Source organism: Balaenoptera borealis (genome assembly GCF_965194805.1).
Source record: "Balaenoptera borealis genome assembly, chromosome: 10".
In the NCBI taxonomy this organism is placed as follows: Eukaryota; Metazoa; Chordata; class Mammalia; order Artiodactyla; family Balaenopteridae; genus Balaenoptera; species Balaenoptera borealis.
This window is the reverse complement of record NC_138874.1, coordinates 87,243,959-87,271,037: the sequence shown is the minus strand read 5'-3', so window position 1 is coordinate 87,271,037 and position 27,079 is coordinate 87,243,959. Positions and strand designations below refer to the sequence as shown.

The window sequence follows — 27,079 nt, the reverse complement described above, 5'->3', positions numbered from 1 at the left end:
GATGCCTCGTGCAACTTTAGAACGGTCTGCTCAAATTGCATCTAATACGAGACCTTCTAGAGACCTTCCAGTGGGCTTCCACAGGTGTTGGCAGCAATGTGGCTGTGGCCTCCCTTTGTCCCATCTTCGAAAACAACAACAAACAACAATGGGCTGGAGAGAGGAGGTTGAGAAAGGTCAGACTGCCCCCTGCCCCAGAGCCACGTGAAGGATGTAGACACTGGACACCGGTGACAAGGGGGCTGGGTCGGGAGAGCTGGAGACACAGCTCAAGGGGTGGCTCTGCGGTGTGAGTTTGGGATGAGACTCCCCGCATCACGTTAACCTGTGGCTGAAGTGCTGGATGGCCCGGACAAAGTCACATTTCTTCTGGGGCCATTTACACTGAGGTCTGCAGGTCATTATTTCTGTGGTTTCCAAAGAGGTCCAGAGAGAGAAGGTGGTGAAGGTGGTGGGGATGCCAGTGGAATCTCATTCTGCGTTCTGGTCATCTTATTTCTCTTAGTGTCCTTTAATGAGACTGCCCACAAACAGTGAGAGAAAAGCCCCAGCTGACCTTGGCACTGAGCCTTTGAACTTTATCCAGCCCCCATCCTGCTCCTGCTGCTACTGGCTTCTGCTTCCCAGGTTCTCCATGACCCTCCTGCATCCCTGGACCTTACTGCCATTGCCAGAGGAATTCCTGTCTTCCCTGACATGGGCACCCCCTAGAGGCACGACTTTCCCATTCACTCTGCAGCCCAGAGGTCCTAAGTGGCCAGTCCACCACACAAATACGGTCTGCAGACATGTTTTGTAGTGCTTAATTTTTTTAAAAATTTACTGCCAAAATTTAAGAATCAAATTTCTCATAAAAATCCAGAACTCTGGCTTCTCTTGAAAAGTTGGAATATCTGGCCACACTGGTCCAGCAATCCCACATGGCAACAATCAGTGGAGTTGCATAACATGGGTTGGACTCTTGAGGAGCAGGTGCTCTGTGGTTTCCCAGAGACCCCATTACTCCCTATTCATCTTTCACACTGACCTCTTTCACGCTGATGTACTCCTTGCCTGGGCCCCCAACTCTAGGTATTTGAGTTGGCACATTGGGCCAGTGAGGAAGGGACAACATCCTTGGGCCCTAATGCAGGTCCCATGACACCGGCCAGGGCTGCTTCTCTCTTCTGCATCTAGAGAGGAGTCCCTAAGCTTTAACTATTGCCTGGTAGTCTGGAAGACAATCCTTGTTCTGGAGTCTCTTTTCTTCCTTTCTTTGAACTTTCAATCTCTGGCCCTCCCCACCCCCACCCTCTAACGCCTCCCCACCCCCCACCCCCACCCTCTAACCCCTCCCCACCCCCCACCCTCCAACCCCTCCCCACCCCTGCAACACAGCATGCCATGTCCCAGGTTCTGGCTGGCACTGGGGTGAAATACAAAACAGGCCAACAGGACTATCTTGCAGGGGGTGGTTTATGGCCCAGCACATGCATTGGCATCAAAACAGGTTCTTTCTGCCCCAGTGAATCAGAGGGATGGGACCATTAATAGGTATTAGCCTTTCTGAAACAAAAGGGCCATTCCACCTCACTGACGTATGCCACCACCCAGAAAAACACTAGTTACCCTAACCTCTATTCACTTAGATTATCTCTTAAAGGTGAAGCCATTTATCTGTACTTCTCCTTGAACTGAGCTGACTTCTGTCCCAAAAGGTCAAAGACAGGCCACGGAGCTCCATGGTCCTCTTTCTGCTTCTCTCCTCCAGTTCCCAGAAGAGGGCTTGGGTTGGTCTTCCTTTCTTTGATTCCTGAGTTCCTTGCTACTCTTTCTGTGACCCAGTTCATGGGTCCTTTGAGACATCTGTAAATCTTTATCGGTCATTTGGTCATCTGTGCAAAGGCCATGTGATAAAATCCTTTTGAGATGTTCTATGAGGACAAACTTGTGTCTCTTCTGAAGGACTTTTTACCAGGTAGTGAGAAAGTCTTAACCCTTAGTTGTAGGTTAACCTCCTACAAACTTCCTTGCCTGGGGCTTTCCATTCCTTCTCTGCTCCTGTCAGACACCTAGGGACAGAGTGATGAGGCGTAGAGCAAGGGCCGGGGGTTAGAGCCTCCCAGCTCTGCTACATACCAGCTGGTGACCACAGATCAAGTGCTTTAACCTCCTCGAGCCTCAGTCTCCTCATCTGTAAAATGGGAGTAACAAGAATACCTCACCCCACACAGGTGCAGTGAGAATACACGCAACTGAGATAATATATGCAAGCATCAGTCAATCCTATTCAGTCCAATTCAAATGGACATATTTGTTAAGCCTCTGCTATGACACCACACAATGGAAATAGAATGTTATCTCCGTCCTCAAGGGGTTAAGTGTCTTGTAGGGACAATAGACTTGGTCTGCAAATAATTATACTCCAGGCATGGTATGATCAGGGCCGGGAGCTCCTTGAGAGGAGAGGCTGTGTCTGATCTATTTTTCTATCCCTGGAACCTGATACAGTGCCTGGCACAGAGAGGTGCCCCGAGGAAGCATGTTGAATGAGGGAATGAATGAACGGGTGAATGAATAAAGGGCCATGAGGGGGATGTAGGTGAAACAGAGGCAAGGGATAGCTTCATGGAAGAGGCTGTGAAGGATTTTGTTTAGGATCGAGGTGGGGAGGGCATTGCAGGTGGAAGGCAGAGCCTGAACACAGTCATGGAAGTGGGAGCTTGGCAGGGTGGTTGACAGGTGGGTGAGAAGGTGGGACTTGGACTGTCCTCCATGGGCCCTCCCCTACCCCGCCTCAGTGCCCGGAAAGTCTTTGTCCACCCACTTCTGCCCTTCCCTCAAACTCAGCCAGCCCCTCTCGGGGAAGCCTCTGAATGCCCGATGTCTTCCTATTTGTCCCAGACTGGACTGTGGGCTCTGTGAATTTTCATTTATCTGTGCCCTCCCAGTGCCTAGTCCTGTGAGAGGCACACTGTAGATGCTCACCAAATTTGCTGAATAAATGATTCTTCACAAAATGAAAATTCCACTTCCACCTGACTCAGCATCATTGTTACCATTAATCTCTTTATTTTGCTACTCTAATAGTTGGAAAATGGTACCTTATTTTTGCTTCTGTTTTCATTTCTCAAGGGTAAACAACTTCTATATATTTACCTACTAATTACATTTTTCTTCTATGACATGTTCACCAATTTCCTTTATCCAATGCATATTAGACATAAAGTTTTTCTCATTGATTTGCATGAGCTATTTATATAATATGGATAGTAACCATTTGTTATCTTCAGTGCAGATATTTTCACTTGTATGGGTGTTTTATTTTCATTTTAGGGGATTAGTCTTTCTGAGATACAAAAGTTTTAAAGTTCAGAATTTAAATATATCAAGTCAGATTTTCTTTTTCTTATACTTCTAAACATATAAAATTATTCCTACTATAGCTCTGGGAAATAACATATTTTTCCAAAGTTTTTCTATGGTTTGTTTGTTTATACTTAATTCTTTCAATCCATTTGGGTTTTATTTGGAGGTACCCCTCCCCCCAAGTTCTGAATAATAATCTCAATGCCATCTAATTCATATTTTTTCCCCGTGTCTCCTTTACCACATAGTGTGTGTTTTTATATGTAGTGTTAGCATTTATGTCCCATTCATCTGTGTGTCTTTTCATGTTAATTTCTTTATATGTTTTAATATTTGGTGGCCATCCTTCCTCAAGGTCCTTGCTTTTAATTTTTAGAAATTTTTTTTTTAAATTTTATTGGAGTATGTTGACTTACAATGTTGTGTTAGTTTCAGGTGTACAGCAAAGTGATTCAGTTATAGATATACATATATTCATTCTTTTTTAGATTCTTTTCTCATATAGGTTACTACAGAGTATCGAGTAGAGTTCCCTGTGCTATACAGTAGGTCCCCGTTGGTCATCTATCTTATATATAGTAGGGTGCATGTGTTTGTCCCAAGCTCCTGATTTATCTCCCCCACACCCTACAATGTTTCCCCTTTGGTAACCATAAGTTTGCTTTCGATATCTATAAGTCTGCTTCTGTTTTGTTAAGTTCATTTGTATCTTTCTTTTTAAATTAGATTCCACATATGAGTGATATCATATGATATTTGTCTTTCTCTGTCTGACTTACCTCACTTAGTATGATAATCTCTAAGTCCATCCATGTTGCTGCAAATGGCATTATTTCATTCTTTTTGATGGCCGAATAACATTCAATTGTATATATGTACCACATCTTTATCCGTTCCTTTGTCAATGGACATTTAGGTTGCTTCCACGTATTGGCTATTGTAAATAGTGCTGCAATGAAGATTGGGGTGCATGTATCCTTTCGGATTATGATTTTCTCCAGATATATGCCCAGGAATGGGATTGATGGATCATATGGTAGCTGTATTTTAAGTTTTTTAAGGAACCTCCATACTGTTCTCCATAGTGGCTGTACCAATTTACATTCCCACGAACAGTGCAGGAGAGTTCCCTTTTTTCCACACCCTCTCCAGCATTTATTGTCTGTAGACTTTTTATGATGGCCATTCTGACTGGTGCAAGGTGATACCTCATTGTAGTTTTGATTTGTATTTCTCTGATAATTAGTGATCTTGAGCATCATGTGCTTTTTGGCCATCTGTATGTCTTCTTTGGAGAGCTATCTATTTAGATCTCCTGCCCATTTTTTGATTGGGTTTTTGTTTTTTTGACTAGAGCTACATGGGCTGTTTGTGTATTTTGGAGATTAATCCCTTGTCAGGATTACCATCTAATTCATATTCTTTCCCCATGTCTCCTTTATCACATAGTGTGTGTTTTTACATGTAGTGTTAGCATTTGTGTCCCATTCATCTGTGTGTCTTTTCATGTTAATTTCTTTATATGTTTTAATATTTGGTGGCCATCCGTCCTCATGGTCCTTGCTTTTCATTTTTAGAAATTTCTTGAATAGTCTCACTTGTTTATTCTTCTACATGAATTTGAGGATCACTTCTCCACAAAAATCTAAGAAGATCCAAACAAAATCCCCTTGAATTTGGATCATGATTGCATTAAACTTATAACTTCATTTGGAGAAATGGACACATTTGTAGCATTTACCCAGTTCAACCTGGAACATGGAATGTCTTTTCTTCACTTACTACTACTTTTATAAACTGCAGTACAAATGTATAATTCTCCTCTTGCAGTTATCCACACTTCCTGTTAAAGTTATCCCAAGTCTCTTATGTTGACTATTCTGAACGAGCCCTCTGAAAATTTCTCTTCTTTTGGCATATTTCAGTGTGAAGGATGGGCAAGGGGATGCCTTTATCACATCTCAGAGCTGAGAAGGGAGTTCCCTCCATCTCTCTTCTCATATCCAGCCGGGTACCGAGTTATGTTCACCCCATCACCTAAATAGCCCTCCCAAGCAAACTCCTCTCCATCCCTACAGTCCTGTCACTCTCCAGGACGCCATCACTTCTTGACTGGAGACAGGCATTAATGTCCGCTGTAGCCTCACATCCTGCAGCCTCCCTTTCCCCAGTCCCCCCTCCCACCGGCAGCCACCTCCTGTGTGTTGGGTACTGTCCCAGGCCAGGGGGTACATCAGGGGAGAAGATGGAGCTAGCTTTTCAGAGGGTGTCAGGGAGGCAGGCAATAAACATGTAAACAAATAAATGAGATCGTTGCTGGTAATGCTCAGTGATCCCCGAAGGAAATAAATGGGGACTGAGAAGATTCTTCTAGAATCTTCCTCATATGCATTCAGCTTGTTGGTCCAAATTTTGGCCTTCAGCGTCTCAGGGGAGAATTTAATTGGTGTCCCACCGTACTCCTGGGTCCCTGTGCTCCCTTCCTGCCTCACCGTCAGCCGTGAGCACTGTGTCTGAATTTCTCCCCCACTGCCTCTCTACTGCCCCACCGCTTCTTCACCCAGCCACTCCCTGCTTTAGAAGCACCCCCCGCCCCAGAAGTTTCTGGAAATCCGTGTGAAGGAGAGGCCCCAATTAATCCCCCCAGGGCCTCTGAGGACCAGCAATTCCCCTCTACAGCTCTGCGAACCAAAAAGGACCAAACCCCATGAGAAGTTCAGGTGACAGTTGCTGTCTGAGGGAAAGAGCAGCTACTCCTTTCTCATCTGTCTCCTCCTCCCTCTCTCCCCTTCCTTCTTCTAAGTGACACTGGGATGTGCTCTTAGACCCTACTAAAATTTTGGGCAAGGGGTAGGGCAGAGAAAAGCTGTCATTCTGTCAGGCCACTCCATTCTGTCCTGAATTGGGGGAGGCTGGGTGTCGCAGGCTGGGGTCTGAAGACAGATGCCAGGCTGGTACAGCTGTGCTCCTGGCCAGAGCTTAAACTTTAGTGTGGTCATCAAGGTACCAGAGGCTGAAGTCTCCGAAGGTGACCTAAAGAATAATCATCAGTAAGGCTATGGGGTCCCTACAAGGTTCCAGACATTGTATTACGTGTTGCTCACAACCTGAAAAGTTAGATCCCAGTGTGTCCTTTTTTATGGATGAGGGAACTGAGGCTCTAAGAATTTAAGTATCATGCCAAAGATCACTCAGGTCAAAAAAGCTGTGCTACCAAGCTGGGCTAGTCTTTTCTCTTCTATGGTCTATCCTGCCTGACTCCCTCCCGTCTCTACTTATTGAAACCCTTCTTGTCCTTCGATGCCACCTCCAGGAAGCCCTCCTAAACTTCCAGGTTGAGAGTGGGATTTCCTTCACCAGGTTGCCCTCACTGTTCTCTCTGCCTCATGGCTCCTGTGGATGGGGCGGTGTCTGATTCATAGCACATTGTGGAACTGGCTTGATTCAAGGCAGGTGGTGAGCCCTGGCTAGAGATGGATACCTTAGATGGCTCTGAGGGCATCCAGTGGTCCTGAGCTCAGCCGAAAGTGAAGAGGCCCTCTTTTGTGCCTGGAGGGGACCACTTCCTATTCCTGAGGAACAACCTGCTCAGTCTTCAAGCACATCTGGTATGATGCCTGATTTGGGGCTGGAGAGCTCTGACTGTCAGTGTGTCTGGGGCAGCTGCCAGGGAGTGGAGAGTGGTTTGCAGGACAACTTCCCTAGGAGCTTAGGTTCCCATTCATCATCTGTCTTCTCCTCCTCTTCCTCAGGGGTCTTGCTCCAGTCTCCTGTGCACTTCCCACCTCAGAATACACACACGGGTCACTGAGCCTTCAGAGCCATGCCTGAGATGTAGAGAGATCTCCCTGGGAACATGACCCTTTGTCATCTAGCTCAGGGGTCCCCAACCCTGGGGCCGTGGACCGCTACCGGTCCGCAGCCTGTTTGGAACTGGGCTGCACAGCAGGAGGTGAGCGGCGGGCCAGCGAGTGAATCTTCACCTGCTGCCCCCCATCACTCGCGTTGCTGCCTGAGCCATCCACGCCCCCCATTCCGTGGAAAAATTGTCTTCCACGAAACCGGTCCCTGGTGCCAAAAAGATTGGGGACCACTGACCTAACTTACTCTAGAGAACGAGGAGCTGGGATTTTCCCAACCTTATATATTGGGACATTTACTGTCAATTATTAAGGTTGGAATCCCTAGCCCTGTATTATAAAGACCATCAGTAGAATCAGATGGGCCTGGGATTATATCTGGGTTTTGCTTCCTACTAGCTGTGTGACTGTGGGTGAGTTATTTAAAGTTCTCTAAGCCTCAGTTCTTTCTTTTGTAAGTAAAGCCAGTAATAGTCCCTACCTCACAGGACTGTGCTGAGAATTAAATGAGAAAATACACGTAAGGCAGCAAGCACAGTCCTTGGTACACAAGACCCAATAAACATTATTGGGTCTCTCAGCAAAGATCTAGCCTGTAATTTGGGACCCACTACTCAGTGAATGACTCTTAACTATCTTGGCCAAGCCTCTCCACTCTCCCAGGGATAACAGGATGACTACACACAACCTAGTCACCTGAGTCTTTTCTTAACATATATCTTTGGTTAATTTTTTAGTTATTTGATGTCTCAAATTGTTATGGAGCAAGTTTTAAAAAAATAACATGCTCGGGTACAGTGGATGTCTTATTGTCACTGCCTGCCAATGAGTATTAATAGATCCTCAGCCTAAACTTGGTTTTGTTAAGTGCACTTTAAGGAGAACTTAACTTTTTACTTCACTTGTGGTGTTTGTGGTATAAAATGTCTTGTCTCTGTGGCTTATTGTTTCAACCCATTCTGCTCTTTCAGCCTTCAGAACAGTTTTAGAGCCAATAGTAATAATCGCTAACTCAATGAGTGCTGACTATGAGTCAGGCATTTTTCTATGTCTTGAATGTATCATCTCTCTTAATCTTCATAACAACCCTAAGAGGTGAATACTCTCATCCTTATTTTATGGATGAGGAGACTGAAACATAGAGAGGTTAAGTGACTTAAGATCACACAGCTAGTAAGTGACATAGTAAAGGTTTAACCTTGGACAGTCTGACTCCAGAGCTGGCATTCTAGGTCCATCTTGCAAACCACCTGACTTGCTAGAACTTTAAGTATCTAGAGATCAAGCAGGGGGTAGGCTGTTCCATTCGTGGTCCCTGACAAACCTCACCTGGCATAGTCATTCCTCGTGACTCTGGGCTTGGTTGTGTGACTTGCTTTGGCCAGTAAGACATTAGAAAGCATGATGTAAGCAGAAGCTGAAAAAACACTTGCACAGTGGGGCTCATCCTTTTGGAATGCTGCCCTCCACATGAGCCATCTCAGCCATCCCTCGGCCATTTCAAGTCAACCCAGCTCAGGTCCCAGAGCAGAGAAAAGTCAGCCCCATTTGTTCCTTGCCCCAACTCCTGGCCCTCAGAATCAGAAGCAAGCATAAAATGGTGGTTATTTTAAGCCACTCTGTTTAGAGGGATAGTTTGTTATACAGCAATAAATGATGGAAATGACCAAGAAGCCAAGGCCAGGCTGGGTGTGAAAGATGTGGACCAAGTGTGCAAGAATACCTAGAGTCCAGGGCTCAGAAGAGCACTGAAGGTTTGAAGCCAGGTGAGCAACAAGTCCTTCAAGAACATCCCTAAGCAGAAAGTCTGGTGTAGCTCAACCAACAGTCAGGGACTAGGAAAAATGCAGACACAGGCATTCAGGATGGGTGGAGGGTCCAACACCAAGCAAGATGGACATCTGGCTGGAGGCTCTGGGAAGAGAGAGCTCAAATTTGCATGATTAAGAAGCCTCCCATGAGCTTCTGCCTGGGGTCGGAGCAAATTCCAAGGCCTCATCAGCCAGTGCTAGGACACAGGTGGGAGCCAGTTAACTGACTGGGGAAGAGCGGACTGGATCTCCCAAGAGCCCATCCAACACTGTCTTAAAGAATTTTCCAACAAGCCCTTTCCCGTTCTCACCAATGAGCTTAGCTTTCCTTTCTTCCATCTTGCCAAGGTGTGGACTCATTATTTTTTCTTTCCATGGTGAGAGCAGAAAAGTAGAAAAAAAGATTGGACCACAACCTTTCCATCTGCATAAACATGAGTATGTTTCTTTCCCATCGGAAAAGGGTTTCCCGGCAACTGTGTGTGTATGTGTACGTGTGTACAGACATACACTACAAAGTGCAGAGCACATGTTCTTAGGCAAAGTGTATGATGTAATATAGTTCTTTTTTTTTACGTCCTGATTATAAAAGTAATATGTTGAATAAAATTTAGAAATTACAAAAAGTATATAAAAAAGTAACATTCACCCAAAAATCACCCATCAGGAATCATCACAATGGACATTGTGGGTATTTCCTTCAAGTATTTTTTCCATAATTTTTTGTATATGCTTTTTAAAAAGTAAAAGATGGAATCATACTGGATACTACTTCCTAACCTGTTTTTTGACTTATAATATGAACGTTTTTCCTGTTTAGCAAACTTTCTTCTAAAACAGTTTAAAATGTTGCATTAAGTTCCTTTATATCATAATTCCTTTACTGGAGGTGTGTGGTTGTTACAGTCTGTCTTTAAAATGTTGAGAATGAACATCCTTTGTTTTCATTGTCAATCGATTCCTTAGTACTGATATTTAGAAGTCATATTATTGGGTCGAAGTCATATTATTGGGTCAAAATCATATTATTGCTTGTTTTAAAAGACTTTGATACATCCTGCTAAATTATCTCATAACATGTTACCAATGTATATTCCTCCTTCAACAGCAGTATATAAGAATTCCTGTTTTATTATACACTTGCCAATATTAAATCATTTCATTAACAAAAACTGGCCGTGATCTTTTAACCCATTTTCTCTTTCCCTTCTGTAACATTTGAAATTTGGCATAGATATAAACTTTACTTGGCACTGAACTGCTTAGGATTACACACTGATTACCGCAGTGGTTGCCTAGTTCGTTCCTAAAACAACCTGTTAAAGGGGCTTTGCCTCACTTTTTTTTTTTCCTAATGAATAATGAAAAGCTCTGCTGTGTGTATCTTGCCAGTAGTTTTCTGACAGAGGTGTGCAGATGTTTCGTCCATTGGCCTTGCTTGGGATGCTTGTTCAGACCATACCTGTACAGGTGTGGGGTAGAGGGCAGGGGTTAGGGGCATGGATTCTGGAGTCAGAAGGGGCTGCCTTGAAAGGCAAATTCAGTCTCTTACCAGCTGGGTGACCTTGGGCAACTTATTCATGAACCTCAGTTTTCTCTTCTGTAGAAGAGGAATGATATTACTTATTCACAGGATTGCTGTGCATATTACATACGATCAAAGGGCATGGCAAGTTGACTGTGAGGGTAAGACTCAAAGGCCCTGCACAAACTGGCCCTGCATCCCTCAGGTATTAGCCTTAGTTCTAGCTCCATCGGACTCTTATTTTCCTCCCTCTGGCCTTTTTTAACTTGCTGGGGTTTTGTTTTGTTTTGTTTTCTGCTAGAACACTCTCCCCAGATGGGTGTCCCCCTCTCATCATTTAGATCTCAACTCAAATGTCACCAATTCAGACTTTCCCTGGGCTCCCACCCCCCATTGCTCTTTCATAAAACTCTGTTTTAATTTCTCCAAAGTGCTTAATCCCTCCATGGAATGATCTCTTTTTGTTTGTTTTGTCCTGTTTTGTTTTTGGCTGCACCGTGCGGCTTGCAGGATCTTATTTCCCCAACCAGGGATCGAACCTGGGCCCACGGCAGTGAAAGCATGGAGTCCTAACCACTGGACCACCAGGGAAGTCCCAGGATCTCATTGTTTATTGTTGATTTTCTTCCCTCCACTAGCACCATGAGGGTGCCATGAAGACAGACCCTGCCTGTGTCTGCCTTCAGGAACCCAGCACAGTGCTGCCCAAAGCAGACACTCAATCAGTATTTATTGAATGAATGGACTAGCAATAAAATGATTTTTAATCTCTTGTGCTAGAGATTATTTTTTAATTTTTCTTAGAGTAAAGCAAAGCAGTTTTGTGCCAGATTTACCTCTGATGGGACGGAGCTGTAAATACAGATATTAAAAAGTCAGTAAATGTGAGAGCTGAGGGTGTCCTGGCAGGGTTACTTGTGTTGTATCTTAAAGGGTTTGACACTAGACTGATCTGGAGAGAATCTCAACCTCTCCACCCAATGGCTGTGTGTCCACAGTGATATCTTAAGTGCTCTAAGCCTCAGTTACACTGCGTGTAAAATGGCACTAATACCCACCGCAGAGGATTAGTTTGAGGATTAAATACAAGATAACATATGCGAGTACCTGCAAATAATCAGCATTTAAAAATGGTAGTTATTTTTGCGTTTAAGAAAACCAAGAGCCGGGCTTCCCTGGTGGTGCAGTGGTTAAGAATCCGCCTGCCAATGCAGGGGACACGGGTTCAAGCCCTGGTCCGGGAAGATCCTACATGCCATGGAGCAACTAAGCCCGTGCACCACAACTACTGAAGCCCACGCGCCTAGAGCCCGTGCTCCGCAACAAGAGAAGCCACCACGATGAGAAGCCCGTGCACTGCAACGAAGAGTAGCCCCCACTCGCCACAACTAGAGAGCGCCCGCGCACAGGAACAAAGACCCAATGCAGCTAAAAATAAATACATAAATAAATAAATAAATAAAAAGAAAACTGAGGGCCAAGTAACGTTAGGCTCTAAGAATGAGACAGAAGGAATAATTACTATAAGGTTTTGTTTATTAATTATCATATTCATGAATATTAATTCATAGTCACTGTGAATTACCATATATTCAAATGAACAATATTGATCGATGGCTGTCTTTTCGGGCTTTGGAAAAGCCCATCCCTTTCTACCTAGATGTCTTTGGATGTATATAGTTAATATTTCATTAATTATGTAGAGGGGCGTTTTGTGTACATCAATGTCTCATATGATGCATATAATTAAGCCACTTTTTGTTGGGAGCGGAAGAAAATTGGGCTTTCCCAAAGAAAAGCAGCTTGCTCCCAAAGTTGCTAACAGATTGCTTCTTAATTGAACTTGGGAGGTGAATTATATGGTGAATTAGAAAAAAGAACAACTCTGAATTTAGTGAATTGTTCCATAAAGGAAACTGTGGGATTGAATTGCAAATGCTGGATAGAAACATTTCAGCCTGGCCCCATGCATCACGGGCTGCTGACCTCTTCATGAACAGGCCTGGAGCTCTCTTTTCAAGGCCTGGAGGGCATTCTTTCCCAGAGACCAGCTGTAAGCCTGGGTTTCTTATGCAAAGGAGACGTTTGAATAAGCCCCTGTGACTAATGAAATCTACAGGGTCTTTGCATAGCCTCTCACTGAAGAGGTAATTAACCAAAGATCAAATATGGGCATATATATGTATTTTTTCAAATATTTTTTGTCTTGCAGTTACACCCAAGGAAAAAGATATCCCTACACCCTGAATACTCCCTTCCCCCATTGCCCCCAATCTTTGTCTGCATCAGACTATATTTCTCTCTTCCCTGTTCTGTGTGCTTATGGCTGCAGTTATAGCCACAGTCACACCTGTCTTATTTGCTTGCTTTTACTGAAATGGAGCAACACAGGCCATTGATTTAGATGTGAGAAATGACTTTTCTAGTACTTGATGTCTGTCTTCAGCTCCACATCTTCCATTCCTGGTGAGCTTGGGAGGAAGGAGGTTAGTTTTAAGAAAACATCATGAGTTGAGGCTACCTCTTACAGGGTTCTCTAAGTAGAGAATCTCAAGTTTGGCTGCACCTTAGAATCACCTGGGGAGCTTTTTAAAATCCCAGGGCCCAGGCCAATCAAATAAGAACCTCTGGGGGTGGGGTGCAGGCCTCAGTATTTTTCTAAAAAGCTTCCCAAGATGAACCCAAAGTGCAGCTAAGGTTGAAAGCCATTGTTCCAAGAATATCTACTTCCCTTCCTCCATAAGCTGAAAAAGACAAACTTTTCCATCAGTGATGATGAGTTAGAAATGATTGGATTTTCTTTGTAAGTACTGTCTACCTGACTCATCCATCTCTACCTATCCATCCATTCATCCATCAATCACATATTTTATTGTCTGCTATGTGCCAGGGACAGTGCTGGGTGTTTACTGTCGGACAAGACAAGGCCCCTTTCTTCAGGATGCTTAAAACTAAACTAGGGGATCAGCTGAGTAGACAGGAGATCCCAATTACTTGTGGCAAGGGATGTGAAAAAGCCCAGGGCGCTGGTAACACAGAGGAGGTGGCTTCTAACTCAAGAGGAGCAATGGGGCTTCCCAGAGGAAGTGGTGTTCAAGCTGAGCCTTGAAGGTCCAGTAGGATTTGGCCAGATGAAGAGGTGGGTGTGGCAGAGGAAGGTGCATCAGCAAGAGGAGAATGGAAATCCAAGGCATCGTGAGTAGCTTAGGTGGCTGAGCACAGAGTGGGAGTGGGGGAGTAGCAGGAAGCCCTGAGGTACCAGGTGGAGGAGGCTAGCAGGGCCATATCACAGGGGTGGGCCTCATGGGTCATGTTAGGGCTTAGAATTCATCCCAAGGGCAGTGGGAAACCTTGGGAGGGTTTTTTTTTTTTTTTAATGGGAGAAGAATGGAAATGCGTGGTTGCCAACCATTCTTTTCTTTTTTTAAAAAAAATTAATTAATTTTTGCCTGTGTTGGTTCTTCATTTCTGTGCGAGGGCTTTCTCTAGTCGCGGCAAGCGGGGGCCACTCTTCATCGCGGTGTGCGGGCCTCTCACTATCGTGGCCTCTCTTGTTGCGGAGCGCAGGCTCAGTAGTTGTGGCTCACGGGCCTAGTTGCTCCGTGGCATGTGGGATCTTCCCAGACCAGGGCTCGAACCCGTGTCCCCTGCATTGGCAGGCAGATTCTCAACCACTGTGCCACGAGGGAAGCCCTTGGGAGGGTTTTCATCAGGGGAGTGGCCAAATCACATTCACTCCAGGTAGATCCCAGGCTCAGCTGTACTAGAAACATGCGATTTGCTGCCCTTTGGAGAAATGACAAGAGCTGCCAGTCTCTTGCTGGTAAGGATGACAGAGAAGGGATGTGTGTTCTTAATTGCTGTGACCCCAATCTCATCAGTGACTTTCCCTTGGGAATAGGCAGCCACCCCCAGACACCCCACTTGTTCTCCTGTTCTTTCTGGGTCTGAGGCTGAGGGGAAGGAGCACAGATCTGGGGAGGTCCGCCAGGACCCACCTTCAGCTTCTCCATTACTAACCATCTCTGTACCTTCAGGACAGGCAAGTCACTTCACTTCTTGGAACCTTGTTTCCGCATCTGTGAGATGAGGATGTTTGTGGCTATTTTGTCACTGAGTCTTCATGAGGCTAGAATTACAAAACTCTGCATTTAGCACTGTTCCTAGCACATGGTCAGCACCGTAATTGGCACATAGTAAACACTGATTCTTTCCCCACCTCCATCTGCTAGGGGGACCCTGGTCTCCCCCCAGCTCCAGAGCTTTGCTCCCATTGTTACCCCAAGGACCAGGGGGCCAAGGGAATCAGAAGTCCTTATCCCCCCACCTCCTCTGCCTGCTGCAAAGCTGAATATCAATCTCTCCCAGCCATCGCTCCCTCAACCACAGCCTCCAGCTAACCTTGAACCAGGCTGTGCTCAGGTATCCTTACAGGTCTATTTTTTTTTCTTTTTTTTCGTAGGAGCCAAGCAGGTCTAAACTTTCCAACCCTCCATGATGGGCTGGTGCTTTGCAGAATCTCCTTTCAAATCCCAGCTCCTGTGTTCCCCTCCTGTTCACTACTAATAACCCTGATCATATTCAGAGCCAGTGCAGTTACAAAACCTTTTCATGTCCTCTGGCTCCCATCTAGATCTCTCAGAATAAAAGCCAAAATCCTGAAAATGGTCTGCAAGGTCCCCCAGGAACTGAGCCCCCCAGACCCTCCACTGCTCACTGACCTCAACACCTATTATTCTTTCCCTGGCTCATTCCATTCCAGTCACACCCACCTCCCTACTGTCAAGCACACTCCCACCCCAGGGCCTTTGCACCTGCTGTCCCTTCAGTCGGAATGCTCTTCCCCAGATACCTGCAGACCCTCTCCCTCACCTTCTTCAGGCTTCTGCTTTTCTGCCTTGTGTGAAATGGCAATCCTTCACCCCTAGCATTCACTGTTCCCCTCACCCTTATTTATTTTCTTCATAGCCCTTGTCAACAACCGACTTATATATTTAGTCACCTGTTTGTTTATCATTTTCTCCTCTACCCTCCACCAGAATATAATTTCCATGAGGTCAGGGTAGAGTTTGTTCAGTGTCATATCCTGAGCAGCAGAAACAGCATCTGGCATGCAGCAGGTGTCGGATAAACATTTGTTGAATGAGCAAATGCCTAAACAAACCATTACCTCATTCGGAACTTGGAACAGCCCATTTGACAGATGAAAAGTACTAACGCCCAAGGTCTCATCCTCAGTTACACAGGGAGTGAAGACTAAGCTAGTCCGGGAGCCTTGGCCTCAGGCTCTCCTTCAGTCTGCACAGGGCACATTCCTCCACTGGCCAGTGATTTTCATACCATCAGGATTTCCCCTGACCTTTAGCCCGAGAGGAAATGATATCGCAACTGGAAGAATACCCAGAGGGCTGGGAGCTGGCAGCGAACGCCCCGGCAGCTGCAGAGAGTGTGTTAGTGGATTCTGACTTGGCCAGAAAGGCAGCGGACAAGCAGGATGAAGGCATGTAAAAATATCCGCGCACGCCTGGTCCACCGCCAGTGTCAGTCACCAGAGGGAGAGAGGTGGTCTGCATGTCAGGAGTTGGGATGCGGGACCACAGGGCTGTCTTCTGTGGTTGTCAGGGGCCAGGGCATTGGGTTCCATGTTTGGGACCCTTCCTTGAGCAGCGCTGGAAGCCTGTGACCTATGGAGCACAGGAAATGTCATTGGGCTTCTGACCAGGAGACTGTCCTGAGCCCTCAGCTTCCCTTACGGGCTGGCAACCCTGGGCTGATCATTTTGTATCTCAGTTTTCTCCTCTGTAAAATGGGGTTACACTTCTGCTACAGAGTGCTTTCATCAAGGTCAAAGGGGAGATGGGGAAACTGCTTTGTAAGCTGCAAATGTCTAAACAAATGCAAGAAATAGTTTGCACAAGCAGATTGTCCTGTAGGTGCTTTGGTGTGGTTTCACGTGTATGATAGTCTCCCCTGGACACAGGCTTTGTCCTCAAATCTGCTCCCTGGTGTCCCGACCCACCCAGCTGCTCAACTGCCAAATGTAGGCATCATTGGGGGCCCCTCTCAGTCCCTCATATCTAAGCCATCAGCCTCTCCTGTTGCTGTGCCTCCAACTATATTCTTAATATCCCTGAGGGTCCAGCCTCCCTCTCTGCCCACCACGGTCAGCCCCTCCACATGGCAAGCTCATTCCCGATCCAGATTCTTTCCTGAGCCTCCTTCTGCTGGGACACGCTGGCCCGGATCTCGGTGTGGCTGGCTCCTTCCTGTCTTCCAAGTCTCAACCCAAATGTCACCTCCCTAAAGGGCCTTCTCTGACCGCTTTCTAAGCAGCTGCTCCAGGCCACGTTACCACATACCGCATTTGATCTTCAGAGCACTTTCTGAACCTGCAATCATCTTATTCCTTTATTTTCTTACCTACCATTTACTGTCCGACCGCCCATTTGGAACTTAGGCACTGTCTGTCCTGTTCACTGCTGGATCCCTGCTGCCCGGGACTGTACCTGGTTCACAGTAGGTCTAATAATAGATGGTGATAGACCATCTTCCTGGTGGGGACAGATGTGAACCTGGTTTCTAGATGATGATACTAGCAAACGAGTATGTGTATCACTGCCCTTGACTGAGACAGTGTCGGCAGAGTCTGATTTATTAAGTAAGCAGTCTCTAAAAGGAGACTCACACCCCAAAGAGGAAACCAGGAGGCCTGTATAAGCCAAGGCAGCAGCAAGTGCCGCATCACGTATTTAGGAGTGGCACTGGTGACGTCTCCCTACATCCCGTGCGGGGGACTCCAGAACCAGAGGGTGTCCTGTTTGCGCTGGGCTTTCTCAGGGAGTTGGGGGTTAGGAAACTGACTTTGGGATCCGCCTGTTAACTTTGTATGTTTCACTCCAAGTGCCCTTGAACTGATCGAGGAGAGGCTACATTTATAATCTCTGAACTATGTTCATGGTTATGAGAAAGCAGGTTCTTTTTGGCCTGAGCATCCAGTAGGGGCCCAGTCATCCTTTGTTAAGCAGATCTTTACTGACCCACTGGTGATTCTGAGCGTCCCCCAGGTGACCAGGTTTGTTCCCTCATCTCATGGTGCTGGTGCAAAGAAGGCTGGTGCGTCCTCACGTTTCTTTTCTTCTTTGTTCCTTTAGGTGGGCTTGGAGAGCAGCCATCTGAGAGCTGGTCGAATGCTACAGCCACGAATACCAGCAGTGAGGAAGCTAGAGAGGGTAATGTGAGGCCCCACCAGGCCTTGGGGTATTCTTTGTTTTTCAGTTGTTGTAAATTTCACATAACTTAAATTTACCATTTTAACCATTTTAATGTGGACCATTTCGTGGCATTAAGTACATATACAATGTTGTGCCACCATCACCACTATCTAGTTCCAGTCGCACCCATTTCCCTCCCCCATCCCTGATTCTGGCTTTGGGAACCTCTTATTGTACCTTTTGCTTTCAATCTTAGTGAACTAGAAGCAGTGAAGTCTGTGAATGAGGAGGGGGTGAGGCCTTTTGTTGAGTGGGGTGGGCCGGCTGCCAGAGAAAGGTATAAGGTGGTGTTTGGTTGCTCGGGGACTGGAGGGCCTCCAGTTAGACTCTGCAGTCTGGGCATGACTTTTCTCTCTAGCCCTTGGCTGGCCAGCTGAAGGCCCTGAGGACCGAGAGGAGGGATGACGAGGCTTTGGGAACTAGGGGTCTGACAGAATGAGTGGGCCTGGGAAGCAAGAAAGGGAAATAAAGCTGGGTGGGGACTGGGAGGCAGGTGTAGACTAGAGACCCCGTGGATAGTTGGTGGCGGGGGGGGCTGTCTGTGGCAGGGGCCTGCCTGGAGGTACCACCTCTGCCTGTCTGCACACCAGCGCCCAGACGCGCGTGCGCTCTCAGAGATTCTAGCCTGGAGATTATGGGAGGCGCCTCACTGGAAGCATTTCGGTTTTGGAGAAGGTTTTCCTGTTCAGAAGCGGTGCTGGAGGAGAAGGGCTGCTGGGCTTCTGTCCGGCCTGCATCCTGCAGGAATCAGGGCTTGTTGCCGACAAGGGTATTTCTTCTATTGATACATAAAATTAACGCAGAGCAAAATGAATCATTTTTAAATGCCAGAATCCTGTGTTTCAGGGATGCTTCTGTAGAGGTGAAGTACAAATCATTATTCACTTTATGTTTTTTCTTTAATGTTATTTTATATTTTACACACACAATATATATATAACTTCACAGTAATGTACAAATGTGATGATATCATCATATACTTTTCTTAGTGTTGTGTTTTTTTCTTTTCCCTTTAATCTGGCTACCTCCTTCACTTCTTTTTTCCACATATTACCCCTCTACTCTTCCCCAGGTAATGCATGCTAATAACTTTGTTTTCACCCTTTCATATTTTTCTCCATGCACATATATTCACATATACACTGATGCAGAGATGTATACATATGCATACATAAACATACATATAAACACGTAAACATATATACAGATATGTTTTGTCATTTTTTTAAAAAAGGGATCATATTTGATACGTGTTTTTTATGCATTATGCTTTTCTCACTCATCAATACCTCATGGAAAACCCCTCCAAGACACTTTTATAACTTCAATTTATTCTTTTGAATAGTTGCAAAACATTCCTGGTATGAATGGGCCATAATTTATTCAATCCTTCCTTTATCAGTTAATACATAACTTCAAGTTTTTGCCATCATAAACAATGTTGCAGTAAAATACCTGAATATAGACCCTTACACACTTAGAATGTTTTAAATAGATGTTGCTAAAATGCATTTAGCATTTTAGTGTGCTCCTTTCACCATATCCTCCCTGGCACTAGGTATTAACAGTGTTTTTAATAATGGAAACGATAGCTTATTATTAGTTAATTTGTATTTCTCTGACTCCTGGTGACTTTCAGCGTCTTTTCCTACCTTCGCCAGTGATTTGGGGGTGCACTTCTGTGACTCGCCTCTTCCTGTCCTTGGCCCATTTCTGTCGGCTTGCTGACCCCCTCTTAGCAGTCTGATCTCCTTTAGAGAGAGGCAGACTCTTCCACTCCCACTCCGCACCACCACCATTTGACAAACGTGCGTCTGATTCTACGTCACACCAAGTCTTGCTGGGACCGTGCGCAGGGCCCCTTTAAAATCTGTATTTTTCTGCTTTGCTTTCTCAAAGGTATTTTGACTTAGGCGTTTTCAGGCTCCCAGGCACCTGGTAAAATCAGTGTCACTTCATTTTGGCTGCAGATGGCCAGCACTTAGTGGTGAAAAATGGACACAGGGTGTGAGGATGAAACCAGAAGGATTTGCCATTACCCTTCAGTGATGTAGACGCCACACCTAATTTTTCCTTCATGATTTAAGTGATTTATTATGGCATGAAAACCACCCCCAAACTTAGTGACTTCCAACTGTGATTTGTTATCTCTCACGATTCTGTGCATTGACTGGGCTTGCTGGGGTGGTTCTTTGGCTGACGTCAGCTGGGGTCACTCACTTGATTAAATTCATCTAGCAGCTGGGCTGGGCCGAGAGGTCCAAAAAAAGCTTTAGTCACATATTTGGTGCCTCACTGTGCCTCCACATGCTGTCTTTCCACATGGACCTTCACCATTTAGTTGTCTAAGGTTTTTTTATAGCATGGTGGCTGGCTTGCCAGAGAGAGGAGACAGAAGCCACCAGTTCACTTAGGGCATGGACTCTGAACTCTCAGAATGCTACTTCTGCCACATTCTATTGGTCAAAACAAGCCAAAGGGCCAGCTCAGCTTCAAGGAAAAGAAAATAGATTCCACCCCTTAATGTGAGAAGTGGCATGAACTTACAGGGATGAGAGCTGTGGCCATATTTGGAGACCATCTACTGCCTTCCCTCACTGCATCTTTCCTGCTCACCAGCAATAGCTATTGTCAGAATTTTTAATATTAACATTTGCTGGGTTTTTGGGTGTCATATGACCCAACCAAATAAACTTGAACAGTCAGACACACTCGGGTTTCCATCCCAGCAAGCCACTTAGTAGTTACAACCTTGGATAAGTTATCCAGCTCCTCATCGAAGGTTTGGAGAGCATTAGAAATAATATTTATGCAAAGCGCATAGCCATGTGTCTGGAACTTAAAAAGTACTCAGTAAGTGTAGCTCTTCCCCTTCTTCCTCTCCACCTTCACCTCCAAGAATTAGATTATCCAGCACTGAAAGTGCGTCGTCCGCCTCTGGACTGGGATTTCACAGCTGTTTCACAGCTGCACAGAAACACCATTAAGGAAGACAGGAAGGAATAAGGCTGCCGCAGCCCATTAAAATTCTGCCTCTGGTTGTGTTGTACACGGTACTCACACTGGGACGAGACATCTTCTTGGGTGTCTTAAGGAGGTTGATGACAGCACTGCCCCACCCACGCCCCACACCCCTGCAGCTGGCTACGCCCGTAGTCTGCAGCCCCTCAAATGATCCTGGTGTGTTTCAAGAGGATAATGTCAAGGTTAGGCCAGTCCCTCCACTCTGTATTACAGCAGCAGACGAGCAGGTCTTTAAGCATCCAGGGTGAGCCTGAGGAGGAAGGAGACCCCCCCCCCCAAGATGAGGTGAAGGCCATCCCTTCTAGCTTGTTCCCCCAGCCTTCCCATCTGTCCCTCCAGGACACTGTCAGGTGCCAGCCTGGGTGCCTCTTGTTTTTGTTTGAATTAAAGATAAGGCAAGTTGTGTCAATCTCAGATTCCCCTTTAATCACAACCCACCCCGCTTCCGCCACCCCCAGAAAAAGAGACCGCCCAAGCAGGAGAAAGGATCTGAGGGAAGCCCCTGGTCGGCTGGCTGCAGCACCAGGTGTATTTCCTGGCATTATGTTCCTCCCCTCAGCCCTGATGGTGGGGATTTGTGCTTCCAGCTTTGGGGAGGGCTGGGGGGCTTGGGGAATTGCTCACTCAGCACCCCTTGGCAGACTGTTTGGTCTGAGGAGCCTTCCTACCCTGGAGATGAGAGCTCAGCATGCATTTCGGGGCCGATGATGGGATTAATGAAATGGAGTGTGTAGCTGTTCCTCAAATGAAGCTGTGACTGTTTTGGTAGAGCCTGATTTCCAGAACCATATTCATAAAAGAGAATGGACCTTTCACTTTCTGTAGCAGTCCCTAAGGGCTCTGTGCTGCAACAAATAATAATGGAATCAGGGTGCACCAGAGAGCAGGGGTCCCTCAAACTTGGGCACAGAGCATCACCTGAACCCCTGAATGTCACTTATGTCAGCATATCTGGGTGTAACCATTGAGCCTGACTTTAGGCATTCTTTCTAGCCTGTCCCCAGATGCAGATGTAATGGTGATAACTGCAGCTCTCTTCGAGCCCTTACACAGCAGGCGTTTGATGTTCATTTCCTGGTTCCATGCCCATGACACCACCATGCAGCAGGAAGGAGATCTCAGGGGACAGTGGCTCGTCTAGAGCCACACAGGTAGTGAATGGCAGCATTTACCTTGAGCTTGAGTCCCCCTGACCCTGAATCTCTTGCTCTTAATCTTTGGGCTACATCAGTGGTTCTCAAACTTCCTTATGCATCCGAATCACTTGGGGAGCCTGAAAAAGCACAGATGCCTTGACAGTCCTCTAGGCCAATTGAGTCCCAATCTCAGGGCAGGGGGGCAGACACCCGAATTTTTTAAAAGCTCCCTGATTGAATCCAATGTGCAGCCAAGTTTGGGAACCATCGTGCAGAGTAATCCACAGTCTCCCCCTTTAGTGAGCCTTTCAGGATTGCCACAGGCAAGGTGCGAATTTGCCCATCACCCATGGGGTGAGGGTTATGCAGATGGCTGGACTGTCAGGGTGTTTACTTCCAGTGTAGGCGGGACTGGTTGACTAATCGAAAATCCGCAGTTCCTTGCTTGAGAAGGCTGGGTCAGGCCTGGTTCCATTTATAATACGGCTGTGCCTTCAGCTGGAAACGGAACACTGAATAGCTATGGCAGATTTTCAGAGAGGATAGGGTACACTCCCAGAGCCAGAGAATTTAAATGGACTTTATCCCCCAGCCCACCCCACCCCCAGCATGTTAAATCCCTTCAGACACCCCTGAAGGGAGTCCTCCTCTGCATTTGCTCCTCTTCAGATGCAGGCCTCTTGGACCATAATAAATAATTACATCCTTCTATTTGGACTCCAATTCCAGATAGTAGTAATCCAAGAAAATCCAATAATGACAGTTGCATTAAGATCCTTCTTCCAGGCTAAGCAGAACATCTGTTTAGACATATTTTTAATCGGCAAATGCTTCCTGTGTTGAGTCCTCAGCAAATTAAATTTCTCACTGGACCGAGGGGGAAGCTGTCATTCAATAAGCCATCTCTGGAAATTACACCCCAGTCTCTTTCCAGGTGCACTTAAGATTTTCCCATGCTGACTCGGCTGCACCAGGCCCTAACATTACTGGGTCACATGTATATATAGCACGGCTTCTCTGAGAAACATTGGATTTCTTAGTGTTAGTCCCTCAGATAGAGAAATATTGATATTTTTGCCCATTCTCCAAAGGAGAGTTGGCGGCGGAGGAAAATTAAGAGACTTGTTGAAAACCGTATGGGAAATGAATAACAAACTTCCACTTGCTACATCGCTGCCTGTGATTACTTAAGACAGGATTCTCAGGATTTAAACATTAAGGACTTCAGGGCTGCCAACATTTTGGAGAGGTTTCTGCCGCAGAATTGTTTGGACTGTTGGGTTGTTTATTTTTAGAATAACTCATCCATTCTTTAACTAATTAATTCAAAATCCAAGAGCACCGAATGCTTACCACCAGCCAGACACTGTGCTGGGTGTGAATAGAGTGGTGAATGAGCCAACCACAGTCCCTGCCCCCATGGAGCTTCCAGTCTACTGGGGCAACTCACATTTGAAATCTGGATGCAGTTTGTAGTTCTGGGCTGGGAGAGCAAGTTAGAATATCTGTAGAGGCCAAGCAGGTAATGTCAATGGGTGAAATGCCTGGATGGGACCCTGCGAAGTGGGAGATAGATTCTAGCAACCAGGAAAACGTGTGCCCTGACTGTAGAGAGCAGGTGCTACTTAACTGCTATGGGTTGTAAATGATGGAAGATGGGCCCACTGTTGCCAGATCTTTCCATTTTTAAAGAAAAACTAGAAAATCTGGATTTTTATGTGAAATTCCTTGATTTTTAAAAGTTGGCTTCTCAAATGAGTAGCCAACTTTGTTTTTAAACAAAACAAAACAAAAACCCAAAGTGTGGGCCAAAAGTATCCAGGCCAAACAAAACACATCTGTGGGTTGGGTTTATCCCAAGAGCTGGAAGTGTGTGACTTCTGATCTAGAAATTCTAGCAGTAAAACAATTATGTTCAGGCTTAAAAATGTGTTATATGCCAACTTTCTTGTTCTGGCAACTGAACTGGCAGGGACCCCTTTTACAAACATAGAACTACTGGAAAAAAATATAAACTTCCTCTTTTTTAAAAAAAATTTATTTATTATTTTATATTTATTTTTGGCTGCATTGGGTCTTTGTTGCTGCGTGGGGGCTTTCTCTAGTTGCGGTGAGCGGGAGCTCCTCTTCGTTGCGGTGCGCGGGCTTCTCATTGCAGTGGCTTCTCTTGTTGCAGACCGCGGGCTCTAGGCACACGGGCTTCAGTAGTTGTGGCGTACAGGCTCAGTAGTTGTGGCTCGTGGGCTCCAGAGCACAGACTCAGTAGTTGTGGCACACGGGCTTAGTTGCTCCGTGGCATGTGGGATCTTCCCAGACCAGGGCTCAAACCCGTGTCTCCTGCATTGGCAGGCGGATTCTTAACCACTACGCCACCAGGGAAGTCCTATAACCTTCCTCTTACTCCAAATTAAAAATACAGAGTTAAGCTCAAAGAAAAGATAGGGAAATTGTCATTATCAGAAAAGAACAGGGAACATAAACCCATAGAACTAAGCTTCAGATGGTGGCAAAACTGTGCAGAGGGCACTGAGACTGGGCCAGGATTTGGGGTACTGAAGGCTGGTGTTTTTTTTATGCCCATGTAACAGCTATATAGGTTCAGGATTTGTGGCCTTGGTCCCATGTGAGACAGGAAGTGGAGACTGAGATCTTGCATAAAATGAACTCCTTCAAAGGGCTTCCTAATCATTAAACCATTGAACCTGACTTTAGTCATTCTTTCTAGCCCGTCCCCAGATGCAGATGTGATGGTGATAACTGCAGCTCTCGTCGAGCCCTTACACAGCAGGCGTTTGATGTTCATTGCCTGGTTCCATGCCCATGATACCACCATACAGCAGGAAGGAGATCTCAGGGGACAGTGGAAAGAAAGACAGAAAGAAAGAGAGAGAGAGAGAGATATAAAGAAAGAAAGAAAGAAAGAAAAAAGAAAAGAAAAGAAAAGACTAGAAAAACTCTGTCCAGTGGCTGAAAGAAGTGGCAAGAAATCTTGCTATCTTTCCTAAGTTCTAAGTGGGGGTAAAAAAATATCTTCTATGAGAAACTGAATCCCAAAGCCTGTTCCTCAGACAGGTATAAGTTCTCAAATTTCATTTCCTATGTATGGAAACCATAAACTTAGAAATTAGCATAAAAATTGATCTAGGACCCATAGAATCCCAAGAGCCCTGAAAAAATGAAAATCAGGGTCACACTCATTGCTGAGGGCATATGAGACTCTTGCAGAAAGGAATAAACCTCCCCCACAAAATGAACTTTAACTAAAAACATTAGAAACACAAAAAGTTAATCCATGAAGGATAATCAACAGAGACAATAACTTGGAGAATTAGTACCCCAAGATGCAGAAATAATAGAACAATCTGTGGGAGATTAAATAGGTATACATAAAAAGACTAAAGAGTCAATGGGAGAATTTGAAACTATTGTGGGGGAAAAAAAGAACAGATCAATTTAGAAGCCACTAAATAGGGCTTTTGGTAATGATGACTATTTATTGAAACTGGAATGGGATAAATAGTATATTGAACACAACTGAAGAGAGAATTATTGAAGTAGAAAATAGATCTGAGGGGGAGGAGCTTCAAGATGGCAGAAGAGTAAGACGTGGAGATCACCTTCCTCCCCACAAATACATCAGAAATACATCTACATGTGGAACAACTCCTACAGAACACCTACTGAACGCTGGCAGAAGACCTCAGACCTCCCAAAAGGCAATAAACTCCCCACGTACCTGGGTAGGGCAAAAGAAAAAAGAAAAAACAGAGACAAAAGAATAGGGACGGGACCTGCACCAGTGGGAGGGAGCTGTGAAGGAGGAAAGGTTTCCACACACTAGGAAGCCCCTTTGTGGGCGGAGACTGAGGGTGGCGGAGGGGGGAAGCTTCGGAGCCACGGAGGAGAGCGCAGCCACAGGGGTGCGGAGGGCAAAGCGGAGAGATTCCCACACAGAGGATTGGTGCCGACCAGCACTCACCAGCCCAAGAGGCTTGTCTGCTCACCCGCTGGGATGGGCGGGGCCTGGGAACTGAGGCTCGGGCTTCGGAGGTCAGACCCCAGGGAGAGGACTGGCGTTGGCTGCGTGAACACAGCCTGAAGGGGGCTAGTGCACCACAGCTAGCCAGGAGGGAGTCCGGGAATATGTCTGGACCTGCCTAAGAGGCAAGAGACCATTGTTTCGGGGTGCGTGAGGAGAGGGGATTCAGAGCACTGCCTAAATGAGCTCCAGAGACAGCGCAAGCCATGGCTATCAGCGTGGACCCCAGAGATGGGCGTGAGATGCTAAGGCTGCTGCTGGAGCCACCAAGAAGCCTGTGTGCAAGCACAGGTCACTATCCACACCTCCTCTCCTGGGAGCCTGTGCAGACCGCCACTACCAGGGTCCTGTGATCCAGGGACAACTTCCCCGGGAGAACACACGGTGCACCTCAGGCTGGTGCAACATCACGCTGACCTCTACCGCCGCAGGCTCGCCCTGCACTCCGTACCCCACCCTCCCCCTGGCCTGAGTGAGCCAGAGCCCCCTAATCAGCCGCTCCTTTAACCCTGGCCTGTCTGGGCGGAGAACAGACGACCTCAGGCAACCTACACGCAGAGGCAGGGCCAAATCCAAAGCTGAACCCCAGGAGCTGTGTGAACAAAGAAGAGAAAGGGAAATCTCTCCCAGCAGCCTCAGGAGCAGCAGATTAAACCTCCACAATCAACTTGATGTACCCTGCACCTGTGGAATACCTGAATAGACAACGAATCATCCCAAATTGAGGAGGTGGACTTTGGGAGCAATGATATATATATATTTTCCCCTTTTTCTCTTTTTGTGACTGTGTATGTGTATGCTTCTGTGTGTGATTTTGTCTGTATAGCTTTGCTATTACCATTTGTCCTAGGGTTCTGTCTGTCCATTTTTTTCTTTTTTCTTTTTTTTAGTAGAGTTTTTAGCTCTTGTTATCATAGGTTGATTGGTTTTTTGGTTTCGTTGCTCTCTTCTTTCTTTCTTTTTTTTAAATTACTTAAAAATTTTTTTTAATAATTATCTTTTATTTTTTATTTTAATAACTTTACTTTTATTTTGTCTTTTTCTTTCTTTCTTTCTTTTTTTCTC

The 27,079-nt window shown here is 45.8% G+C and overlaps 1 protein-coding gene across 1 annotated transcript in view; it reads left to right on the top strand.

Moving 5' to 3' along the window:
* Positions 1-27,079, top strand: part of TLL2 (tolloid like 2) — a 138,408-nt gene that overhangs the window by 44,387 nt on the left and 66,942 nt on the right. The window contains exon 3 of the mRNA XM_082406510.1: positions 17,696-17,773. Coding sequence (XP_082262636.1) covers positions 17,696-17,773 — 78 coding nt within the window. The remainder of the gene's footprint in view (positions 1-17,695; positions 17,774-27,079) is intronic.